We start from the raw sequence: 24,139 nt of genomic DNA, 5'->3' as shown, positions 1-24,139 counted from the left end.
GCTCATTTAGTATTACTCATTGCATTCACTGATACTCAGTACTACTTTAAAGGTGAAATTGTAAAAGGAAGATCTGTCTATTTCAGCTATTTATTTTTTTTATCACAACTGCATCTAAAACGATAGTACCATAGAGTAACAGCTATATTTTTTGCTCAAATATGAGAATTCAAGTATAATCCAGAAGGAAGACAGGCATTCCTTAAGAAAGAAGTATGAAATAAAAAAAGTTTACCAACATGAAGATCCTGCATGTTCAGACATGTTCCTTTCATGGTCTTCAACGCAGCTTTCTCCTGAGAAGGAACACTTCTCCTGATGTTTCATTCGGGCAAGTAGCCCTTGCATTTCTTTGTTGCACTGTTTGCATTTTGCATGCATGCCTGTCTTACCCACAGGTAGAGGAACTTCATTAAAATATTCCCAAACTGGGTGTCTCTTACTGCCTGCTGCCATTATAGGTTTTCCCTTCTAGTGGGAGAATGGTATGGTAGATCTCAAATCAATGAAGGCTACACTCAGAAGGACCTCAAGACTTCTGGAATATGAACAGTTTCACTTTTGTTTCTGTTGCCTGTCCCTCCCTTCTCACATTTATTTCCAGACTTCTTTTCCTTGTCCAGATCTATTCCGCCCCCAACAATCTTCTATTCATTGAACTTTCTGAAACTTTGCACTTTCAGAGAGAGGTAAGGATTGACTCTGTGTACACAAATTTGCAGAGGGACAATAGGGTTGAGGTCTGTTATTTCTCACCTCTCTATATTATTTATTTTAAAACATTTTTGCTGTTAACAAGTATGTTATCTCTGGAGACACACCTCCACATTTTTGAGAACTGCAAAACTAAGCATCTCTGATGGTATCTTCTAGACTGATCACTGAGTCCCATTGGGTGGGTAGATTGTTTAGATTAATCTTTCTATACAGAAGCCCCTTGAACCCCAGAAGATTGGGTCCCTAATCCATTAACTATTGCAGGGGTCTCCCACGCGGTGCCCGCGAACACAGTTGTGCCTGCCGGGGTAGTTGTGTGCGCCCGCAGGACACCACACCGCCGAAACGCCACTGCCAAGTGCGGCCACCGTAGAACCGCCCTCCGAAATGCCGTCAAAAAGCGTTGCTATTTTTCCGCGGCGTTTCAGCAGGAGCGCTTCTTGTCGCTTCCGCATTTCGGCGGCAGAGGGTCTGGCACCCACCACAGTCTTCTGGGAATAGGAATATGCTATTCCCACAGAAAGGTTGGGGACCAGTGAACTATTGGAACTCATTTACAAAACTTTTCTTAAACATTACATGAATATATTGTCTCATAGAATATGAGAATAGAATTAGAATTTATAATCCCTATTCCATAATGAGATATCTTTGAGTTTTAATTAAAATACATTGTAGCTATCTTTAGATAGGATTTTTTTTTTTTTTTGATAAAATGCTTTTTGAGGGGGGAAAAAACCTATTTAAATTAAAAAAATTTTAAAAAAAAATTTTAAATTGATTTTTATCCACCCTGTAGTACGGATACCTGTCCTTCAGTTAGATAAGTTTTAGTTTTACTTGTACTTAACATTGTAAAAGATGGGAGTCTGGAAGGAGGAGAGAATTGGAAGGGATGAGATAAGATTTTAGAGCTGTGGAAGTGCCTATTTGTAAGCATTTGAATTGTTAACGTTAAGGCTAAGAAAATAGTTCTGAGAAGTCAAGAAATTCCATGGTAAATTGGATCATGTTGTATATTTACACGGGGTATGTCGTACGCCCCAGTTTACTGCTGAATTTCCTGACTTCTTTATGCTTGACTTCTTACGGTTAAATATGATTTTGCATCACAAATGTTGTTGTACTTTGTGTGCATTTTATTTAGATTTAAGGTATTAATTGGAGACTTTTCTGTTTGAGTAACCACTGTGTCTGTAACCAATATTGATTGGTGTCCCAAAATTGTGGCTAGACCAGCAGAGCAGGATGGGATATTGTAGAATGGAGAGATGTTTAATTATGTATTTTGTTTGTTTTTTTATATACCCCCAATGTACTAGTTCAAGACCATGATATGTTCTCTGTAATGTGTAGCAATAATATTCTTGAAGAGTGTGACTAATGATCATTTGGAAACTGCTACTTTTTAAGTATCATGATAGCTGGCATGCATGGTGAAACTTACTGTTAAGATTGTATGTGTTCTAATTGAGAAGGCCTTTGTTATAGTCCCTTTGGTTTTGTAGTCTTTGTTGGGCTGGGGGGGATCCCAAATATCTTCTTGAAGTGTTACCTTCAGATGAGATGGATAATGTGGGTGCGAGGAGTGGCTGGGGGTGGGAGGAGAGACAGAATCAATGAGGAGTTGAGCTGGTGAACTGGAACTGGCTGGGCAAGGAGACAGGCTGGGATAATGAGCTGAATGAATAGACTGGGACGGGTCAAGTGGGGAAAATGGGACTGGGATGAAGAACTAGGGGTGAGGAAGATGCACAACTATGCAAGTTAGAGGGGACGAGGCAGGAGGGGTCAAAGTTGAGGGAAATTCACAGATGAGTCTGTGTCAGGGGTGGGCAAACTTCTTGGCCCGAGGGCTACATTTGGGTATGGAAATTGTATGGCGGGCCATGAATACTCATGAAATTGGGGGTTGGGGTGCGGGCTCCGGCTGGGGGTGTGGGCTGTGGAGTGGGGCCAGAAATGAGGAGTTCAGTGCGGGAGGGGGCTCTGGGCTGGGGCAGGGGGGTTGGGATGTGGGGGGGGGTGAGGGCTCCAGGCTGGGGGTGTGGGCTCTGGAGTGGGGATGGGGATGAGGGGTTGGGGTTTGGAGGGCGGGAGGATCTGGGCTGGGGCAGGGGGTTGGGGCATGGCGGGGGGGGGCAGGCTCCTGGTGGCACTTACCTCAAGCAGCTCCCGGAAGCTGCGGCATGTCCCCCCTCCGGCTCCTACGTGGCGACATGGCCAGGCAGCTCATACGCTGCCCCGTCCACAGGCATTGCCCCTGCAGCTCCTATTAACCACAGTTCCCGGCCAATGGGAGCTGCAGGGGCCACACTTGGGGCGGGGGCAGCGTGCAGAGCCCCCTTGCTGCCCCTAAGCATGGGAGCCAGACGGGGGACATGCTGTTGCTTCCAGGAACTGCGCGGAGTCACGGCACGCACAGAGGGGGGCAAGCCCCGAACCCCACTCCACGGCTGGAGCGATGAAGGGGGGCAAACCCTGGACTCCACTCCCTGGTGGGAGCTCAAGGCCAAATTAAAATGTCTGAAGGACCGGATGTGGCCCCTGGGCTGAAGTTTGTCCACCTCTGGTCTATGCCCACTACAACACACTCTCCTTGAGAGCCTGGAATGGAATCCATGATCCCTGAGTTTCACTATTCCTCTGCAGTTGTCAGCAAATAGCAGGTTTCACAGATAGTAAAGTGTCTCATTCCCTTCTAGTGCTGGTCCCCACAGAAGAGGACAGCCTAGTACTGCTATTAGGTACTCCATTAGTTCAAGTGACAGAAGTCTCTACAATGGACCTATATGTTCTGCCCATGCTGATGTCTCCCATGCAGGTGTCAGCGTAAAGTCTGCACTCCAATGTTAGGAAATGCCAGAATTAAAATTACTTGCACAATCTTAATTCACCCTCCCTTGTGCATATAGTAATATGTGGTGATATAATTGAAGACCATTTTTTCCCACAGGATACCTGCCTCGTTCAATGCACAAGATAGACACACTCTGGAGTGAATGTGTTCTTTAGTGAAAGTGACTGTAGGACCCCTTCTTCATTTGTTTCAGAAGTTGGAAGGTGGTGTGTAGTGAGTGAGGTAATGAACTGCAGGTAGAGAAAGGATGGTCTCATGGTTAAGACAATTGAATGCTACCCTGAAGAATTGGATTCTATCCCTGCCTCAGAATTCTTGTATGATGCTGGGCAAGTCACCTAAACCAAACTTTGCACAGGCGGTCATTAATTGTGTGTACCTCATTTTCTGGATGCCTGATGCTAGGCCCTGGGGTCTAACGTGCAGAGCATTCAGTAGCTGCAATTGTAGCTAATCAGAGTAGTGCTGTGAACATATAAAATGCTATATAATCCTAAAAAGAAAAGGAGTACTTGTGGCACCTTAGAGACTAACCAATTTATTTGAGCATAAGCGTTCGTGAGCTACAGCTCCGATGCATCCGATGAAGTGAGCTGTAGCTCACGAAAGCTTATGCTCAAATAAATTGGTTAGTCTCTAAGATGCCACAAGTACTCCTTTTTTTTTTTTTTGTGAATACAGACTAACACGGCTGTTACTCTGAAACCTGTCATATATAATCCTAAGCATTCAGAAAATCTGTTTCTAGGTGTCTTAACTTGGACACCTAAAATTAATGGATACTTTTGATCTTAATCTTTCCGTGTCTCAATTCCCTATCTGCAAAATAGGAATAATACCTCTTCATTTCACAGGGGTGTCTAAATTAATTCATGAATGTTTATGAAACAACCAGATACCATAGTGACAAGCACCATAGAAAGCCTATGAGGGAACTAAAAATTGTGCCTTCAGAACAGAGTTCAAACAATGGATGTGAACAAGGCGTGGGGGAACACATTGAAGAATGTGGAGAAAACAACACATTGAATAGTTGCTCATTAAGTGAGCACAATCCCTCCTGTGCACTTAATGAGGCAGGGTGGTTGTGGAAAAAATAGTATATGATCATGTAATTAAAGACTGTACATGTGCAAGGGGGCTGAATTAAGGTTCCACAGGCAGCCGTAATTCTGGCATTTCCTAACTTTTCAGTGCTTGATTTTGCAACCTTAATATTTGTATGTAGTTTTATTTGTGTAATAGTATGTTAATTTGCATTTATATTCTGCATGGCTTATTGCACCAAGTATTGTATTTACTGTTAGGCATTTTAGAATAGATAAATACTTTTGACACTTTTTTTTCTTGTGGTTGAGAATCTGCTGCTCTTTCCAATAACTGAAATGTCACATTGCATGTGTTAGAGAATGACTAAACCACTTTCAAACCTTGCACATTGCACATATTAAATCTTTGTGGTCTCATTCTTAAGATGAGGGAAATGTTTTTTTTTACTTTCCCTTATTAGTATAATACGAAACAAAGTCTAGGCTCTCTTAACGTACAGCCTCAAGTCTATCTGCTGTGTTCTGTAAACAAAAATATAATCTGGCAAAGGTCAGGTTTGAGTTATGGTCTATTACCTACATTAAAATAAGATTGCAAATTCAAACATTTAAAAGGTAGGAAATGCCAGAAGTAAAATTTTCTATTCAAACTTAATTTGGTGCCCTTGTGTATATGTATTATGATGATCTCTAACTACATGATCACAGACTTTTTTTACCACGTGACCCTTGCCTTAATCAGTGCACAGGATGGGTTTGAGGAAACTATCCAGTGTTATTCTTAGGCTTAAGGTTTGGCCTCATGCTCTATTTATTGAAAACCATCCAAATGCTATGCTGGATACAGAATTATTAATTTCTAATGCCTAATTATTAATTAGCTTTCTATGGTATTAGTAGGAGTGTCTTATGAATGTATCTTCACAACTCCTCTGAGATAAGAATCATAGAATATCAGGGTTGGAAGGGACCTCAGGAGGTCATCTAGTCCAACCCTCTGCTCAAAGCAGGACCAATCCCCAACTAAATCATCCCAACCAGGGCTTTGTCAAGCCTGACCTTAAAAACCTCTAAGGAAGGAGATTCCACCACCTCCCTAGGTAACGCATTCCAGTGCTTCACCACCCTCCTAGTGAAAAAGTTTTTCCTAATATCCAGCGTAAACCTCCCCCACTTCAACTTGAGACCATTACTCCTCGTTCTGTCATCTGGTACTACTGAGAACAGTCGAGATCCATCCTCTTTGAAACCCCCTTTCTGGTAGTTGAAAGCAGCTATCAAATCCCCCCTCATTCTTCTCTTCTGCGGACTAAATAATCCCAGTTCCCTCAGCCTCTCCTCATAAGTCATGTGCTCCAGCCCCCTAATCATTTTTGTTTCCCTTCGCTGGACTCTTTCCAGTTTTTCCATATCCTTGTAGTGTGGGGCCCAAAACTGGACACAGTACTCCAGATGAAGCCTCATCAATACTGAATAGAGGGGAATGATCACGTCCCTTGATCTGCTGGCAGTGCTCCTACTTATACAGCTCAAAATGCCGTTAGCCTTCATGGCAACAAGGGCACACTGTTGACTCATATCCAGCTTCTCGTTCATTGTAACCCCAGGTCCTTTTCTGCAGAACTGTTGTCTAGCCACTTGGTCCCTAGTCTGTAGCAGTGCATGGGATTCTTCCGTCCTAAGTGCAGGACTCTGCACTTGTCCTTGTTGAACCTCATCAGATTTCTTTTGGCCCAATCCTCCAATTTGTCTAGGTCCCTCTGTATCCTGTTCCTACCTTCCAGCATATCTACTACTCCTCCCAGTTTAGTGTCATCTGCAAACTTCTGAGGGTGTGATCCACACCATCCTCCAGATCGTTAATGAAGATATTGAACAAACCCGGCCCCAGGACTGACCCTTGGAGCACTCTGCTTGATACCGGCTTCCAACTAGACATGGAACCATTGATCACTACCCATTGAGCCCGATGGTTTAGCCAGCTTTCTATCCACCTATAGTTCATTCATCCAGCCCATACTTCTTTAACTCACCGGCAAGAATACTGTGAGAGACCGTATCAAAAGCTTTGCTAAAGTCCAGGAATAAATGAGTTCTCCTCATTTTACAGATAAGGAACCTAGGCTATAATTTGAAGTGTCCACTAATTATGGTTGCTTCCATGTTTGGATACCTAACTTGAGAACTAAGGATCCATTTTTAGAGTATTCTACATTTTTAATAATTGTGTATGTTCAAAGCAATGTACAGACACTAACCAACCGCTGCCAACACCCCTATGAAATAGATGGGTAAATATTATACCCTTTTTTAAACACAAGGAGACTAAAACAGATAATGACTCGTGCAAAGCCACAGAGTGAGTCAATGGTATAACCAGAATTGAAGCCCAGGACTTCCCAACTCCACATCTTGCTCCTAGAGGTGCTTAGTAGCTGCAGTTCCCATTGACTTTACTTGTAGTTGAGTGCTCAGCAACTCTGAAAACAAGGTCCCATGTCTCAAGTTGGGTACCGAGAAAATGAGGAATACAATGTGAAAATCTTCATTTAAGTGACTTACCCACCAACATATGCAGTCTATAGCAGATATATGAATGGAACCCAGTTCTCCTGGGTGGCATTCAGTTGCCTTTGAAGGCAGTCCTTTCTCTTTCTGCAGTCCCCTAACTCCTCCTCACTCTCTCAACACCTTGTAGTTCTACAATGGATGAATCAGATGTCCTACAGACAGCTGCATTCACTACACAACCCTGATTCACTTGCTGAACGCTTTCCAGGCCTTCTAGGTATCCAGCATAGACATCTACCTCTTGAGCTAAAGCGACACCTGGTATCAGTAGTATGCGGTCATCTTATATGAAACAGCTACTAGAGGGTGATGGTACACACAGTTTGTCAGAGCTTACGTGGCTACTTGCCAGACTGCAGAAATACGTTGGAAATGAGAAATCCTGGGTTGTACTCTTAACTCGGGGGGGGGGGGGGGGGGGGTTATAGGCTTGTGATTATAGACAGCACAGCCAACTACACAGAGTTTGCATATTCTGAAAAGCAGTGTGACTAAGTGGAAATGCTATGAGACACGCATTCTGGTCCTAGTTTTGCCTTTAATACCTTTAATAATAAAATGTGTGAAAAGCAAGGCTCCCTTAATTTAGGATTTATCACCCCATTCAGGGAGCATGTCCAATGCTTTTGCTGTGATGTAGGGATCCCTATAGGCTGGACTATGTTGGAGATTAAACTTTGGAGATTTTAGGAGTAAGTAAGCCTCTAACAAGCTCCACTGAGCATGTGCAAATAGCATTTTTCAAAGACTTATAACTCTGCTGAAGCTGGGTAGATTTTCATGCTTAATGTAAACAAACTGAAGGAGAGGCACTCTTTAACAGTTTTTGAGTTGTAGTAATGATAGATGTTACTTCTCAACCAACAGAAGCTATAAACACTTCAAATAGATGTGATTTCCCCCCCCCCCCCAAGTTGGTGTCCCTCTTTAAAGGTAAGGAAGGAGGACATCAGAAAGCATATAATTTTTTGATCACTTGGGCCAATATGCTTTTGGACAGGTCAGTGCCTTTCTTTCTTTGCTTATGTTCTGGCTATCTGTTTCAGGTGAACAGCAATACTTCTAAGAGAAACTCTTTACATCCTCTATCTTGTAATCGTTGAAGTGTCTAAGCATGGACAGAGCCTGAAAATCCATTTCCCTGGGCAAGTAGGAAGTTTTCCTAAACAGGTGTCATCAGCTTATGCAGAATTTAAGTTTTGTGGTTTGGTTTTTTTTTCTTTAAAAAAGGTAACCTCTCAAACATGAACTCTGTGGAAAACAGTGCAGTGTAACCTTTCTGTAGGCTTGTCTATGAGGAAAGTTGCACTATTTAAATTAAGGTGTGATTTTATGGATTTATTTTTTTTAACCCATTTATGCCTGGTCTAAGCAGGCCTTGCACTGTTTTAACTAATAGTGTGGTGTTTGGGTTTTGGTTTTTTTGGGGGGTTTTGTTTTGTTTGTTTTAAATGCTGATGTAGTTAAACCAGTGCAACTTAGTGTGGACACTTAAATCAGTTTTAAACCTGTCTTCTACTGATAACTTGCCCCTGTAAATATACTAACAAGTTAAGTCAATTTAAACTTGCTAATATTGGGTTTTGTACACACAGTTGTACTGAATTATTTTAAAACTCTGTTAAATTGGTGTAACTTCTGTGTGTAAACAAGACCTAGTCTGCTTAGAACTCCAGTGTTGCTGCTGCTCAAAGCTGTTAAAAGCTATAGCAGACTAACAACAAAAGTCTTGTCAGTTTTCACTGCTACTGTTCAGAACCCTGTAGACAGCAGTAGCATTGAAAAGAATCGTGTTAGTTTCACTGCTTTTAGGAATTATTTGCTCAGAGCTAGAAACTGAAGCCATTCACTTAGCTGGGGACCCAAAAATGGAGACCAGAAGATAGAATAGTGAGGACACAAACCCCTTGCAGCAGCCAAGAGGCTGAAAGGAGTAGAATAATGGGGATTCTACAACCATCACAGGAGCTGACATCTATGATTAGAGAAAGAAACAGAAACAGTAAATGCTCCTCTTCACGTCCCATAGGCAGCCTTTGAAGGTGGGTCCCGGAACAGCATCATCCCCTTACCCAGCAGCTGGAGGAATAAGAGATAGTGTATCCCCAGGGCCATTACCCCAGCCAGTGAGGGATGGGGGTTCATCTTTCATATTTGCCTTTAGTTATTAGGCTTAATTCTTCTTGGGATTCAGGAGCCTGATATTTCCAAACCCTCTGTGTGAGTGGGATGATTGGCAGCAGAGTTTGTGTGTGGTGTCCGGATAATGAAATCCTGTATGGAAAGCGAGAGAGAGACCGCCCCTTGAGTGGAGGCAGTGGAAGAAGAGACAGAATATATACTGGAGGTGGGAGAATGTAATATAGGAAAAGAGAGAGAAGAAAGAGAAACTCTGAGGCATTCAGCGCAATCTTGGACAAAAAGGATTAACTGCCTTTTCTTGTAAGAAGAACAGCAAATCAATCTGCCAGGCTCTGCCCTGTTCATATAGGCAACAAGCAGAGTCTTATCTCTAATGACTTCTGAAGTAACTTCCAGTAAATGCATTGTCTTCTGAATACTTCAGGAATATTGATGGCTGTTCTCATACATCACAAAAATCTATTCTGTCAGGGTACTGATTGTTCTGTTTGATTTCTTTTTTTAGTGCCTCCGCCAACAAAGGTTGAAATAGAATCCTTGAACTTCAATACTGTATTGCACTGGGATTACAGGAGAATGTCTACAACCCCTCGCTTTACTGTGCAAATCAAACCTTATGAGTAAGTGTCTGTCTTGCATTATATCTTAACCTTATTTTCTTTAAAAGGCATACATGTAGTGATTCCTTTGATTTTGCCATATCTCCAGGAAAGTTTTATTTATACACAGTGAAATCATGCAGTCCCTATGAAATTCAGTATGAGTGTAAATTAAGACAGAATTTGTCTCCATTCTGACATCTGTATTGTGTAATACATTGACTGCAAAAATTACATTAATTACTCTTTAATCTATTTTACAGGCTAGGGAAATATAAGCCAGTCAGCACCTGCATGAACACAACAAAACATTATTGTGACCTCTCTAATGAAATAGAAGAACTGAGTCAATCTTACTGGGCAAAAGTTACAGCTTTCATTGGGTTAGAAGAGTCTGAGTATGCTGAGACCAAAGAATTTGTTCTGCGACGGGATGGTAAGTTTAAATGTAAACATAAACTTTACATCTAGAAAAGTGATTTGAGATCACTTCAGATGAATTAATAGTACTTCTATTAAATTTAAAGATTAATATAAATATATTTCTGGTGCAATATTGTACTTTTGGTTAGGAATATCATAGCAGTAACTTGGGGTTTAGGATGAAAAACGAGCATAACAGTTGCTTAGGAGCACTCTTTTTATAGGTAGTTACTTGTATGGTTCCCTCACTAATGTCTGAGCACCTTTCCAAATATTTTAAAAAGAGAAGTGGTGCTGGTGATGCACTCAGTGGCATGCTTTCCTTATTTTGCTACTGTCCCAATGCCCCAATATGGGGTAGGGAGACCACTGTTGTGCTTGGAAAGTACTGCCTTCTTAGACATCCCAGACATTGCTGTATTACAATGCTGGGTGAAATGATCCCTATTCAGTGTGGCTTCAGTTATCCATCTTCTGATCAACCAAAACTGTTACCTTGAAGCGGAAGTCCCCTGTAGTATGACTGCAGAGCATAATGTCCTGTGTTGAAAGTTATGCATTGCAGTCCTTATGCATATAACAATCTCTTTTTGGATTATCCAGATACATTTAATGTACTTTTTGTAGTTGGATAACTAAGACTGTACTGCATATATAGTTTTCAATTATAAAATGTTTTGGGCGTGCTCAGAATCAATAGCATTTCATTTAGATTTACACCAAAAAAAAAAAAGGGTGCCATATGCAAGGCCCTTGGCTTATATAAATTTTAAACTTTTGTATAAACCTTTCCCTAAATCCTTTAAGTGCCCAATCCTTGCCTTAAACTTAGGTGTCTTGAGTTCTTAAAGCTGTTGCCCATTAGGGTAGTCTCATCACATCCATTTCCAATGCCTAATCTTACATAAATTGATGCTACCTTTTTATGAGCAACTTTCTAGCCTGTTGTCCTGATAATTCCTGAGATTGTTTTTCATATTTAATAATCTTTGTTTTAATGTGGTGGTCTTAGATTCTGCATGATACTTGAGTGAAATCTCATCAGTCAATAGTACCTTATTTTGTGCTTTAGTCTCATGTATACATGACTTGTTTTGCTTTTCTAATTGATGTCAAAGAGCTGAATTTTAAGGCCTTATATGTGGGGAAAGTTACACTGGTTTAATTAAAATCAGGGATGGGCAGCTGGCAGCCCTGGGCCACATCTGGCCCTCTGATTCATTTTTATTTGGCCTACTAACCAGGGGTGTAACCATGGGAAGGCCAGGGTCAGCTGTGTTAGTACCCAGGCCCACCTAAATCTGAGCCTGAGGAGGCAGCTCTTCCAATGTCCAGAGTGAGGAAAGGGGCAAGAGGCTCTGCCAGCATGGAGCAAGAGGATGGCGAAAGGGGCGAGGCTCTTTCCACTGCCTGGAGGAGGTTGTTCCCCGGCACCTGGTGGAGGCAGCAGCTTTCCAATTTCAGTAGGCTTGCTGCCTTCCTGGAGATCATGGAGCTGTATGTGGGCAGGCAGATGTATTTCACATAGCCCAGCATGGCAGTATCAGTGGAGGATTTGCTGCTCTGGCACACGTTCTCGCAGCAGCAGCCAGGCGAGCTGCCCCAGGACAGCAAGGACTGCTTCTTCCTCGACCACAACAGCTTTGTCTTCTGCTGTATCCTGAAGCCTCTTTTAAAAAAAATTAAAATGGCCTGTCAAAGAGTTTGTGGATTTTGTGGCCCCTGGCTACATTCAAATTACCCATCCCAGTCATTTTTGTACCAGTGAAAACTCTTGTGTGAAGAATTTTTGTTTGGTTTAAAAGTGGCTTGTTACGGTTTAGCTTACAGCTGTTCCTAGTTAATGTAGCTACACTGTGGGGGGTGGGGGGCGAGCCACCCTTTAACCAAAATAACGATGTGTAAGCACTTGTAAACAAGCATCACATCTGTCCAGTTGCCATATCCTTTTTCTTGTTCAGTGCCTTAACCTTTGCCCATTTAGACCATTTGACACTTTTTTTTTTAAAACCTCATCCATATGTTTACATTTTTCTATGTTAAGTTTTATAAGTCATCTGGGAAACATTTCTGCCCAGTGTCCTCACTGGTACTGCCCATTCATGCTAGATTTGTGCCCATCCAAAAGCATATATTCCCTTAACAAGGACTCAACTCCTCTGCAGCATCCCTCCCATCGAGGTGTGTAATCACTCTCAATAATCTGGCATGTCTTTGGAAACAATTTTTTCCTCTTGAAAATGAACGATAAATGCCATATCTGTTAGCCCTACATTTGTCTTTGAATTCTGTATCAAAATGCTTCAACCTAATAGTGAACCTTTGTTTCAGGAAAAATAGGACCACCTACTCTGAATGTCTCATTTGAGAGAGACCAAATCAGGGTTGAGATTCGCCACCCATATCGGAAACTTCCATCTGCTGTTAGAAAATATAAGGACTTCACGTACAAGGTGTTTTTTTGGTCCACTGGAGAACTGGTATGTTTTAAATTGTATTTTGGCCTTTTTTACAAAGATACATAGTTTTAGAAAAGGCATATATTAATAAATAATAGGTTTTTATTACCTTAAATTACACACACAGCCAAGAGAAATTTCTTTAAACAATTTTAAAACTACTAATGATGCAAAAGTGAATCCCTGAAATGTTGAATGTGGAACCTTGACCATAGCCCTGTCCTTTGAGTATCCATTGCAGTAATCTTTAATCATGTGGTCACATGCCATTATTTCTGTAGAACCCCTGCTTTATTAAGCGTGCCTTTTGGATACCTAATCCATTTAGGTTTTTCTTTCATGTCCCTCATTGTGATGATAGAGAACCTTATATTGAATGGAGGGAGCTGTTCAGTATTTGCTTTTATCCTCATAGATAAATGTGTTTGTCCACTAACTCGTTCACTTATCCTGTCCAAATAATCAGTCACCACTGTGGATTCAGAGTACATCCATTAACTTGTATGAATTTACTGCACGATAATGACACACAGAATTTGACTTCATATAAGGCAAGTCTCAAATTTTCTTAGGTGCGTTGAGCTACCTCATTCACTGAACACCATCCAGTCTGCTCTGCACGCTGAATGAAGCAGCGGCCCTCAGGGGAAATGTTTTAGTGTGATCCAAAAATTGGTGCCAATGCAAAATTGGGAGATTGGGGTTTTTTAAATGATCTAAAAATTACTGTACTCTGTGTACACATCTACATCCTTGATTTTGAAATCAATGCAGATTTTCACCAGACGGTTTAAAGGCACATATCCAGTCTAGGGACCACCTCTGTGGAAGATTTAAAATCTTATATCCCTATCAACTAAGCCACTAAAGCAATACAAAAAAGCTTGCAACACTTTTTTTTAACAGTAAATGAGAGCTTTGCTCTCAAAAAATGTTAAGCCATTTATGCTCAAATTTCCTTTTAAAAAAAAAGAGAAAAAAACTGCCTCTAGGTGGAAACCAATTCAGTCTGACGGGAAAGTTTCTCAGTTATAAGCAACTGAAAGAGCCTCAGAATGGAAATGTTTGAACATCAATGGGATTTAAGAGCCTAAGTCATTTAGATGCTCTTGAATATTTTACCCATGGGCACAGTGGTCTAATATGAGTTCTTAATAATGCTAGAAGTTAGAGGTGTTGCCTTGCAAATAGCTGTTAGTTGAGATGTACAGCTTTTGCAATGCACAAAGATGCAGGAGCCACAGGTCTGATACTCAGCACTTTAAAAGTTATCACACTGTAAGGTGACAATACTGTCTTTACATATTGAGTCAATATTGTAAGTTCAAAATGATTAAGGGTCTGAATCTAACTTTACTTTTCTTTCAGCCCCAAGAGCTTGAAGCAGAGGAATGTAAGAAGCATACATGTAGCATATACATTCCAGTGTTTTCTACCGGTTCCACCTACTGTGTTTCAGCTCGAGGACGTTCATCGATTGTTTCAGATCGAGGATTTTCCAAATCAAATGAAAGTTGCATTCATGTTCCTTCAAAACAGCCACTAGGTAAAACAATTTATAAAAATCTGATCCATATTTCTGAAGACTTTTAACTGGTATTGTATTAACGTTGTCCAGCAGTTGTATGGCTGTCATTTTCTACTTGATTTGTACCATAATTTGTTTCAGTTGCAGCCAGACAGTTGTGTAATTTACTGAATAAAAAATGGATCATTAAATTAGTTTTTGGAAGACAGACTTTGGAATTGCACAAGTGACATTCAGTTGGAAATTTTATAACCAGTTAAAATGTGTAGGCTTTCCTGGGTTTAAGGTAACCATAAGCTTGTGATACAAATATAAAGCAAGTGTCTCTCCCCCTCCCCCTCTCCCCAACTTAAAAATGAGGGAGGATGGCTAATCTTCCTTACTATGTGTTCTCTCAACACTGGGTTCTGAATTCTCCTGCCTTTGGGATTCTCTCATTCATAACTCCTGGGACAGCCCCATCCTCCTCCTTACAGCAAACTTGGGCACACAGGAGAGCTGAGCCCAATTCTGTTTAAGAGACCAACTCCCCTATTACCCCTATGTCTGTAATCAGTAGTTCTACAATTCTTGTGTTTTGGAGCACTTGTTTTTTAAAAATATCAAGTTATTTATCCACACTGAATCTCTATAAAGAGCAGAAAAAGCTACAATTTGCTCATGCATTTCTTGTCCTCTTCATAATTAAAGAAAACATCAATAAAAAGAAACCCTAAAGCTGTTTTTTAAAGAATTCTCTTGGACCAAATCATACATTTAATTCCAAAATATACACTCAATTGTGAAAACCCTAATTTGTGGATTTAGTTGCTCTAAAGGTTGTGTGCCATTTCTGTTTTATGATTTTTGTGAAAGAGCAACGTCCTGTTTTCCAAACCTCTCACTATATTTTGCTTTAACTTTCTAGACTTAAAAAGTATTATTATTGGTGTTACCGTTGTCTTTGGCGTTGGACTGATTTTTGCAGTGTATTGTCTTTGCAAGCAACTAAAGAAGAGAAAAATTGAACTACCCAAGTCTTTGGTAAGTTTACAGTACTGTTCAGTAGCACATTTGGTGTCAGTCTGTTATTGTGTAGCACGTTTTAATATCTAAGAAGCTTAGTCTTACAGCTAATATTTGTATTGAAATACCTAGTGGGCAACATGTAGGAGAAAACAAACATCAGTAAACAAAACTGCATACTGTATAGCCACAGTATTAACTAACTAAATAGCCTTTATTTGTCACAATATCTGTATGGGTTCTTAAATTAAATCCTTTGCACTTGTCTTATCCTTCCACCATGATCTTATATGTGCTCTGAATTTATACACCAGTAAGCTTTTTACTCCAACTAGATGCTTTGTATTTCCTTTAATACTAGACTTTCTCCTTACTAATGAGTTTACTCCAGTAGGCCAGGTTTAAGTACTCAGGGCATGGCTACACTTGCAGATGAAGAGCGCTGGGAGTTAAACCCGCCTTCGGAGACCACAGCAGGGAAAACGCTGCCGAGTGTTTACACACTTAGCTGGAGGCGCACTGGCGTGGCCACATTAGCAGCTCTTGCAATGTCACAAAGAGCAGTTCATTGTGGTAGCTATCCCAGCATGCAATTGACTGCAGTGTGCTTTTCAAATGAGGGAGTGGGGTGGAGTGGAGTGTGACAGAGAGTGTGTTGTGTGTATGTGGAGGGGGTGAGAGTGGGGTTTTGGGGTGCTGAGTGTGTCAGCATGCTGTCTTGTAAGTGCAGACCTTCACACCTCCCCGCCGCCGCCACCGCTCTCTCACATACTCGCAGCAAGCAATATTCCACACTGATGGCTTGCTTTGTCCTGGAGCAGATAAGCATGTCGGCTGTCAGAAACAAACGGAGCTTTGAAAGGGCATATCCGCATTCCTACAGCCGATTCCAAAACAATGACAAGAGAGGCCACTTGACTTAAGGGGATTATGGGACTTTTCCGGAGGCCGATCAAAGCGCAGTAATGCAACACCTCGTTCACGCTGACACTGGGGCGTTTCAGCCAAGGCGCAACAAGCGTTATGCTTCTCGTGGAGGTGGATTACCAGGAGCGCTTCAGCTGCAGAGTCAAGGCGCTCTAAGTGCCTTGCCAGTGTGGACGGGTTGGAAGTTAGGGCGCCTGGGGCTGCTTTAATAAGCTCTAACTTGCAAGTGTAGCCAAGCCCTTAGTATCCATTCTTAAAACATTAACTTATATCTTAATTGCACTTATTCTTATGTTACTGGAAGTGCATTTGTGATGGGAGGAGTGGTGCTTAAGTATGTCATGGGAGCTGGGCTCCTTGAATTGCTAAATTCTTTTGAAGTCATTGAGTCATATTTTATAAGGAACCTTTAGACCTAGCTTCAGTAAATCTATCTGGTGATAGGAAACATCTGCTTAGGGGAGGTTTTTTTTCCCTTCTAATTACTTCCTTGTTTTATGGCAAGAGAAATAGGTAGGTCTATGGGTATGTCTACGCTGCAATTAGACACCTGTGGTTGGCCCATGCCAGGTGACCTGGGTTAAGGGGCTGTTTAACTGTGGTGTAGATATTCAGGTTCAGGCAGGAGCCTGGGCTCTAGCACCATGTGAGTGGGGGAGAGTCCTAGAGCTCGGTCTGCACCCCAAGCCCCACGAGCCCAAGTTGCCTGGCCAGCCACCGGTATCTAATTGCAGTATAGACATACCGTGTATGTACCAGGGCTTGCTTTGTTCAAAAACTAACTGCAGAGAAGTTTATTCTACTGTCCGTTACAAAAGCCTTAGCTGCAAGTACCTCTCAGCATTTATAAAGAAAGCCTCTGTCACCATAGTATCCATTGCTAACATGACTGTGTAATGTAGAGGCAGTATAAAGAGCTATATTATAACACAACACTGCAAACTCAAAGGAAGTCAAGACTAGATGATGATAATGGTCCCTTCTGAACATCTGTTAAGAACAACATCAAGATGAAGGCTCCCTTCCTCACTCATAGGCATAGTCTACTGTTAGAAAAAATTTAGAGATCTTTGACGCTGGTGCTAAAATGTTGGAAGCTGTAATATAGCCATCATGCAGATGTTTTACCCATTATCGCAGATGCACATTTTGTTCTCTTGTTGCTAATAGCTTTTACAGAATTTCATTTCAGTTTAATTCCCGTGGTTCATATTCAGGCTTAAATGTGGAATTCTCTCTCTTTACCCTCCAATTATAAGAGATATTGGAGTTGGATTTGTAGCTGCTCCAAGGAACTAAATGAATTTCAGAGCATAACATTATTTTAAGAGTGAAGGGAGGAGCTTTGTGTTTACACAGATCTCAATTCCTATTTCTATCTAGTGTATATCTAGATGTTAACATCCAGTTTCTTAGTACCTGAGAGGGAGTTAATTCTGATTTGGTTCAGAATGTAGAGACTTGAGCCTTATGTTCACTCCAGGACCAGGATACTTTTAACATGTTGGACTTTTAACTATTTTGTGTCCTCTTAGAAGTAGCAATGTAAGAGTCTCTTCCCCACCCTCCCACCCCAGTACAAAAAGTTAGGGATTAACTGCAGCAGTTCATAACTACTTTGAGATACATGAATACTCCTGACCCCTGGTCTCTCTCCCTATATTTTCTGTGACTGTTCTTTAGCAGCTTTAGACCCTGAATACTTGTCTCCATTATAACAGAAAGAAGTGACACATATTTAGAGAGACACAGCTGCCAAAAAAGCAGCAGGGCTCATGACAGTTTAAAATTACATTGTTTTCCATCCCATAATCCTCAGTTTATAATCCCAAGAAATTGAGAGCCCTAAAGCACCCCTCAACTCATCTTTTTTTCAGCAAGTTAAAATCAGCCAAAGCATATCAGGTGCTCTTCTTGTGGATTAATTTTCAAGGAGAAATGTCACTTTTAACATACCTAAAGATTATAAAAGGGATGTTTTAGGGCTCTAATGTTGTTGTAAGACTGAGATTATGTCTACATTACGGACCTTACAGCAGCACAGCTGTACCGCTGTGAGGTCTACCATGTAGCCACTCTTTGCCTGCAGAAGAGAGCTCTCCTGCTGGCATAATTAAACCACCCCAATGAGCACTGTTGTCAACGGGAGGGGCATAGCTGTCCACACCAGCACTTTTGCCAGTGAAACTTACATTGGTCAGGGGGATGTTTTTTTCACACCCCGACCGATAAAAGTTTTACTGTCAAAAGTGGTGGTGTAGACAAAGCCTAAATAACCTAAAAAGCCCAACTTTCTGCAAGTGAAGTAGCTGGGCTGGAAGTTGGTGAAGAAAATGGCTAGTTTCAAGATTTGACTTCCTTTGTAGCTGAAGCTTGTAAGATTGCTTAAATAACAGGAGTAAGAGGAATATTCCCTGCTTTTTCCTCCTCCTTCCTTCTCATTTACGTACCACTACTTCTTCTAGTCTAATGGGTGATGAAACTTCTTTTAGGTCCCTGCTAGATGGTTGTGGAATTTGTGACATCTCACCTAAAAAGTCCAGCAGGTCTGTTGGTGTCAAAGCCATACGCTGATGTCAGTTGCTGATTTCCACTTAACTCCTGTTTGAATTCAGATTTCCTGAAAGGAAAATGTAGTTAAATTATCACATGTATCCCTTTTAAAGCATTATTTTGTCTTGCCTCTAAACTTTGATTTATAGAGACAGTAAACTAGATTATCATCAGAATACGTAATTTATGTATAACTAAAAGTACCTCCTCTTTACTTTTTAAGGTCACTGTGGTACGAAATCTGAACTCGCGCAACGTTTTAGAAACAAAACCAGAAGCAAAATATATCTCAGTCATATCCTCATCATCATCCAAGCCAATGTTTTTGGTGAGTGACGAGATAAACGTGATAGAACAAGTAGACCAAGTTAAAGAAATAGGGACCCCTAATTCTGAAGACTGCAGTGAAGAATCAGATACTGTCAGTTCCCAGGAGATATCAAACAAAACAGAAGAGATGGCTATCCAAGAAAGCATTGCTGAAATGACCCCTGATGATGAACAAAGCCCGAGAGTGAAAGAGAATTATTTTCATTCTAATAGTAGCCAAACGGAGTTAAATAGTATTCCTTCAAACCCAGAGCCTTCCAACACTGAGGTGCAAGAGTCCCTTGTCCTAAAGAGCTGCAACAAGTTTTCTGGTTATGACAAACCTCATGTACCAGTGGATCTCCTGATAGATGTTGGGGAAGAGGAGTCCGTGATTGCATATAGGCATACTGATGAAGTGCGTGAGTCATGAAGAGAATCATTGAAGACTACAGGGAGTCCCTTTTGGTGTCCACAACATAGAGATTTAGAAGTTTGTGAACATCTTAGTCCTAATGGGATTATCAATGTGACTTCTTAGAGCAGACTCTTAAAATTGAAGGGGACTCAAATGGAAACTGCAACTAATGTTATGTCTGATGACAGTGCAGAAAAAGGGGAAGTGGCTCTAGGTCTCACATTAAGCTACTTGGTGGTTTGCCTTTGACATTTTCCTTTAGGCTATTAAAGAACTATCTTTATACAAAGGAAAGATTCTGCAGTATCTTCTAAATAAAGTGCATTGAAGAATCATCTATATACCATATCAGTTTGGGAATTCCCAACTCCATGGCTGAGAACAGATTATATTGGAGCCTGTTTTTTAACTAGAAGTGCTTCTGCATGGTGGGTCATAAATTTGTACATCTGCACTAATTGCAAGACAGTATGCCACCCCTTCAGAATGCCCACATTCTACATTTGCACTTATTGAAACAGCTATCTCTTGTGCTTATAGCTTTATCCATGTTTTGTATACAGAAACCATATTGTGCAATCATGTCTTATGCTATGAGAAACCTGGATGTTAGCATGCTACGTTACCCTCATTGAAAAAGACTATTTTTGAACTCTTATCTGCACTATTTCTTGAAGAAGCAATACGGTTAAGGCAGTTATTAAAAATGTTTAGCACTTTTCCTCTAAAGCATTTTTATCCTAATTCTTAAAAGAAATATGTGGCTTGCTAATAATTCCATTGAACTTTGTGGAAATAATAACTGTTTTCTTATCAAATTAAAAATGCCCATTTAATAGCATTTTTTCATCTTCTTGAGACAATGGAATATTTTTTGGTAATTTGATGTAGTTAATTAGATCCCTTGATGGAACTCTGAAGCATGAAGCTATCAAACTGAAAATAGAAAGTTTGGATTTTATATTTCAATTCTTTATTACTATTTAAAGGCCTCTAAGGCTAGATGCTTGCACTCTAAATATAGTTCCCCCTGTAGACACGATTTTATTGTGTTGCCAGAAGTGTTTTGAAATGGATCCAAATGAAGCTAGGAAACAATACAGGAAAAAGGCTGGAAATACATAATTTTGCAGGTATATATTATATTCATAGTAACATTCATCTTTATTGAATGGGTGCATTGTGTAGAGGTATTTTGTGTGTTTTGAAAATGCTTAATTCTTGCCAAAATATTTGCACTTTGGAGCAAACTGAATGTTTTAATGGGGAACCATTAGTGAACTTCATGTCAGTGAAAGATCTGTCTTTACATTTATTGTTCTTTGGTGAACACTCACAAGCAAGGAAATCCAGAGTTAATTTCCACAGCAGTCACTGGATTAACAACCCACCGGCCCAATCTCCCCAAGGGAAAAAGGGTACAGTAACTCCTCACTTAACGTTGTACTTATGTCCCTGAAAAATGCAACTTTAAGTGAAATGATGTTAAACCAATCCGATTTTCCCATACATTTTAATGTAAATGCGGGGGGTTAGGTTCCAAGGAAATTTGGGGGGGGCAGACAAAAGGCATTCTGTACTGTACTGTGGTTGGGAAGTGCCCCGGCTTATCCCACACAGGCACAGCCCGCTGCAGGCAAGGACGCTAGGAAGCATCTTCGCAGCAACAGTGGCAGCTTACCCAGAGGAGAACAGGCGCTGACTTTGCCGGGGGATGCTCCAGGCCCGCCTCTTTCCGTCCCCGCTCTACTCCAGGCCCACCTCTTTCCACCCCCACTCCACCTCCTCTCCAGAGCACGCCGCATCCCCGCTCCTTCCCCACCCCCAGAAAGCCCTAAGCGCCGCCAAACAGTTGTTTGGCGGGCTTAGGACTTTCTGAGAGGGAGGAGTGGAGACCTGGCGCTTCCCCGCTCTTCCCCCTCCCTCCCAGAAAGTCCTAAGCACCTGGAGAAGCGCTGGGAGGGATGGGGAGGAGGCGGAGAAGAGGAACTTGTGCACTGCTACCTTGTAAAGTCGCTGCTCTTCCACAAAATCTTACATGCAGTGAACAGAGCAGGCAGCCAACAACGTTATAAGGGAACATTGCACAACTTTAAACGAGCATGTTCCCTAATTGAGCAGCGACGTAACTTTGAAACAACGTTAAGCGGGAGGACGTTAAGTGAGGAGTTACTGTATTTATCTGGTCTCAACTGCCATAGCATCTGTATCTTGCTCTTTTTTCCCCTTCTCAGCCTACAGGAAAAACAGCTGATTAGTTCATTTGTGTGTATGTGTAAAATCTGAGGAAAAGCTAAGTTAGATGTGAATTTTGCGATTAAGACTAATCCAGAGACCAGTTAAATCAGTGGAAAGATTTCCATTTGCATGCCTGGCTTTTGCATCTGGCTCTTAATTCTAAATGAAATGAGACTTCTGGTCACTTTCAGCTCTTGCAAGAGTGAATTCCATATTCTAGGTCTAGCCCCAAGAAAATTCTATTCGGTGCATGCCTCAAGTTCCAGAAGAAGATAGGTGAGCTGGTTGTAGAGGGAGAGGCATTCTCAAGTTTCTTGTGCTACTGCTATGGAGGGCTTTGGTTATCAGGACAGAAATTTTGAATTGGACTGTCTTCAGTAGGAAGCCAGTGAATGTAGTGGAACACAGTGAAGCACAATGGCAGTCTGTGTTGCTAAGCATTTGGACTGCTGCATTTTGTACCAGATGACATTTTGGGGGGGGTTTGTGGTTATACCTAAATATGAATTGTCATCCTCAAGCCTGGATTTCATAAATGTTTAGATCACTTAGTTAAGTCTGAGACTGACAGGTTGGGGAGCAATCTCCTTGACAATTTCAGATAGAAATGAGCAGGAGTTGAAGACAAAGTGCTTAAATTGTCTTTCATTTTGCTTAGAAAAAGTTGGACACTAAGGATTAGTTTGCCAAATCATTAGGGTCCAGCAGTGGTTTCTCTGGAATAGGTCAGACTATTGTATATTTTAGGGTGGCTAGCAGATTTCCCTCTCCCTTTAGCTGATGTCGCAGGAATTTGTTACTCCTTTTACTGTGTAGGTAAGGCAGGAATCAGTCATAGGTGGTGGTCCTGATTGGTGCCTACCTCTAAAACGATTGTGTCAGGGGTGGGGAACCATTTTTCTATCGGGGGCCATTCACCCACAGAAAAAAACTGATTGTGGGCCACACACAGCCCCATGGTGGGGCACGGAGGCTTGGGGCTTCCCGGAGGCTCTGGGGTGGGGCCAGAAATGAGGGGTTCAGGGTACAGGAGGGGGCTCTGGGCTGGGGGAGGGGGTTGGGATGTGGGAGGGGATAAAGGGGTGAGGGCTCCAGCTGGGGGTGTGGGTTCTGGGATGGGGCTGGGGATAGAATCATAGAATATCAGGGTTGGAAGGGACCTCAGGAGGTCATCTAGTCCAACCCCCTGCTCAAGCAGGACCAATCCCCAACTAAATCATCCCAGCCAGGGCTTTGTCAAGCCTGACCTTAAAAATATCTAAGGAAGGAGATTCCACCACCTCCCTAGGTAACGCATTCCAGTGTTTCACCACCCTCCTAGTGAAAAAGTTTTTCGTAATATCCAACCTAAACCTCCCCCACTGCAACTTGAGACCATTACTCGTTGTTCTGTCATCAGCTACCACTGAGAACAGTCTAGATTCATCCTCTTTGGAACCCCCTTTCAGGTAGTTGAAAGCAGCTATCAAATCCCCCCTCATTCTTCTCTTCCGCAGACTAAACAATCCCAGTTCCCTCAGCCTCTCCTCATAAGTCATGTGTTCCAGTCCCCTAATCATTTTTGTTGCCCTCCGCTGGACTCTTTCCAATTTTTCCACATCCTTCTTGTAGTGTGGGGCCCAAAACTGGACACAGTACTCCAGATGAGGCCTCACCAATGTCGAATAGAGGAGAATGATCACGTCCCTCGATCTGCTGGCAGTGCCCCTACGTATACATCCCAAAATGCCATTGGCCTTCTTGGCAACAAGAAGGGATGAAGTGTGTGGGGTGCAGGAGGGGCTCAGGGCTGGGGCAGGAAGTTGGGGTGGGGGTGTGGTGTCTGAGAGTGAGTTAGGGTGCGGGAGGGGGTTCCAACCTGGGGCAGGGGGGTTGGGGTGCAGGCTCTGGCCAGACGGCACTTAACTTAGGCAGCTCCTGGTCAGCAGCGCAGCAAGAGTAAGTCCAGCTCTCTGCCTACCCTGGCTCCACACTGCTCTCAAAAGCGGCTGGCATGTCCAGCCCCTAGGTAGAGGTGCAGCCAGGTGGCTCTGCGTGGTGCGTGGTTCCCAGCCAATGGGAGCTGCGGAGCTGGCGCTGGGGTCGGGGACCTCACATGGAATTTCCCTGATGGCCCCTGTGCCTGGGGGCCACAGGACACTGTCACAATATGCGGGGGCTGAGTAAACGGTAGCCTTGTATGCTGCTAATGCTTTTGTAGGTAATGGAAACAATGTAGGGAAGGGTTAAAGGTATGAATGCGGACTAAAAGATTTCATTGCAGGTTGCAAAAGGCCGGGAAGGGGGAGGGAAAAAAAGAAAGGAACGGGTTAACTTGATGTTCTAGCTAAACCCGAAGATA

At 42.0% G+C, this 24,139-nt stretch overlaps 1 protein-coding gene across 1 annotated transcript in view; it reads left to right on the top strand.

The window, feature by feature from the left end:
- Nucleotides 1–22,699, top strand: part of IFNGR1 (interferon gamma receptor 1) — a 36,591-nt gene extending 13,892 nt beyond the window's left edge. The window contains exons 2-7 of the mRNA XM_074948500.1: nt 9,845–9,959; nt 10,202–10,374; nt 12,693–12,841; nt 14,189–14,366; nt 15,256–15,371; nt 19,057–22,699. Coding sequence (XP_074804601.1) covers nt 9,845–9,959; nt 10,202–10,374; nt 12,693–12,841; nt 14,189–14,366; nt 15,256–15,371; nt 19,057–19,575 — 1,250 coding nt within the window. The 3' untranslated portion in view covers nt 19,576–22,699. The remainder of the gene's footprint in view (nt 1–9,844; nt 9,960–10,201; nt 10,375–12,692; nt 12,842–14,188; nt 14,367–15,255; nt 15,372–19,056) is intronic.
- The last annotated feature ends 1,440 nt before the right edge of the window (nt 22,700–24,139 follow it).

The sequence above is a fragment of the Natator depressus genome, chromosome 3 (genome assembly GCF_965152275.1).
Source record: "Natator depressus isolate rNatDep1 chromosome 3, rNatDep2.hap1, whole genome shotgun sequence".
Classification (NCBI taxonomy): Eukaryota; Metazoa; Chordata; order Testudines; family Cheloniidae; genus Natator; species Natator depressus.
The sequence above is the reverse complement of the archived record's forward strand: the minus strand, read 5'-3'. Positions and strand labels throughout refer to the sequence as shown.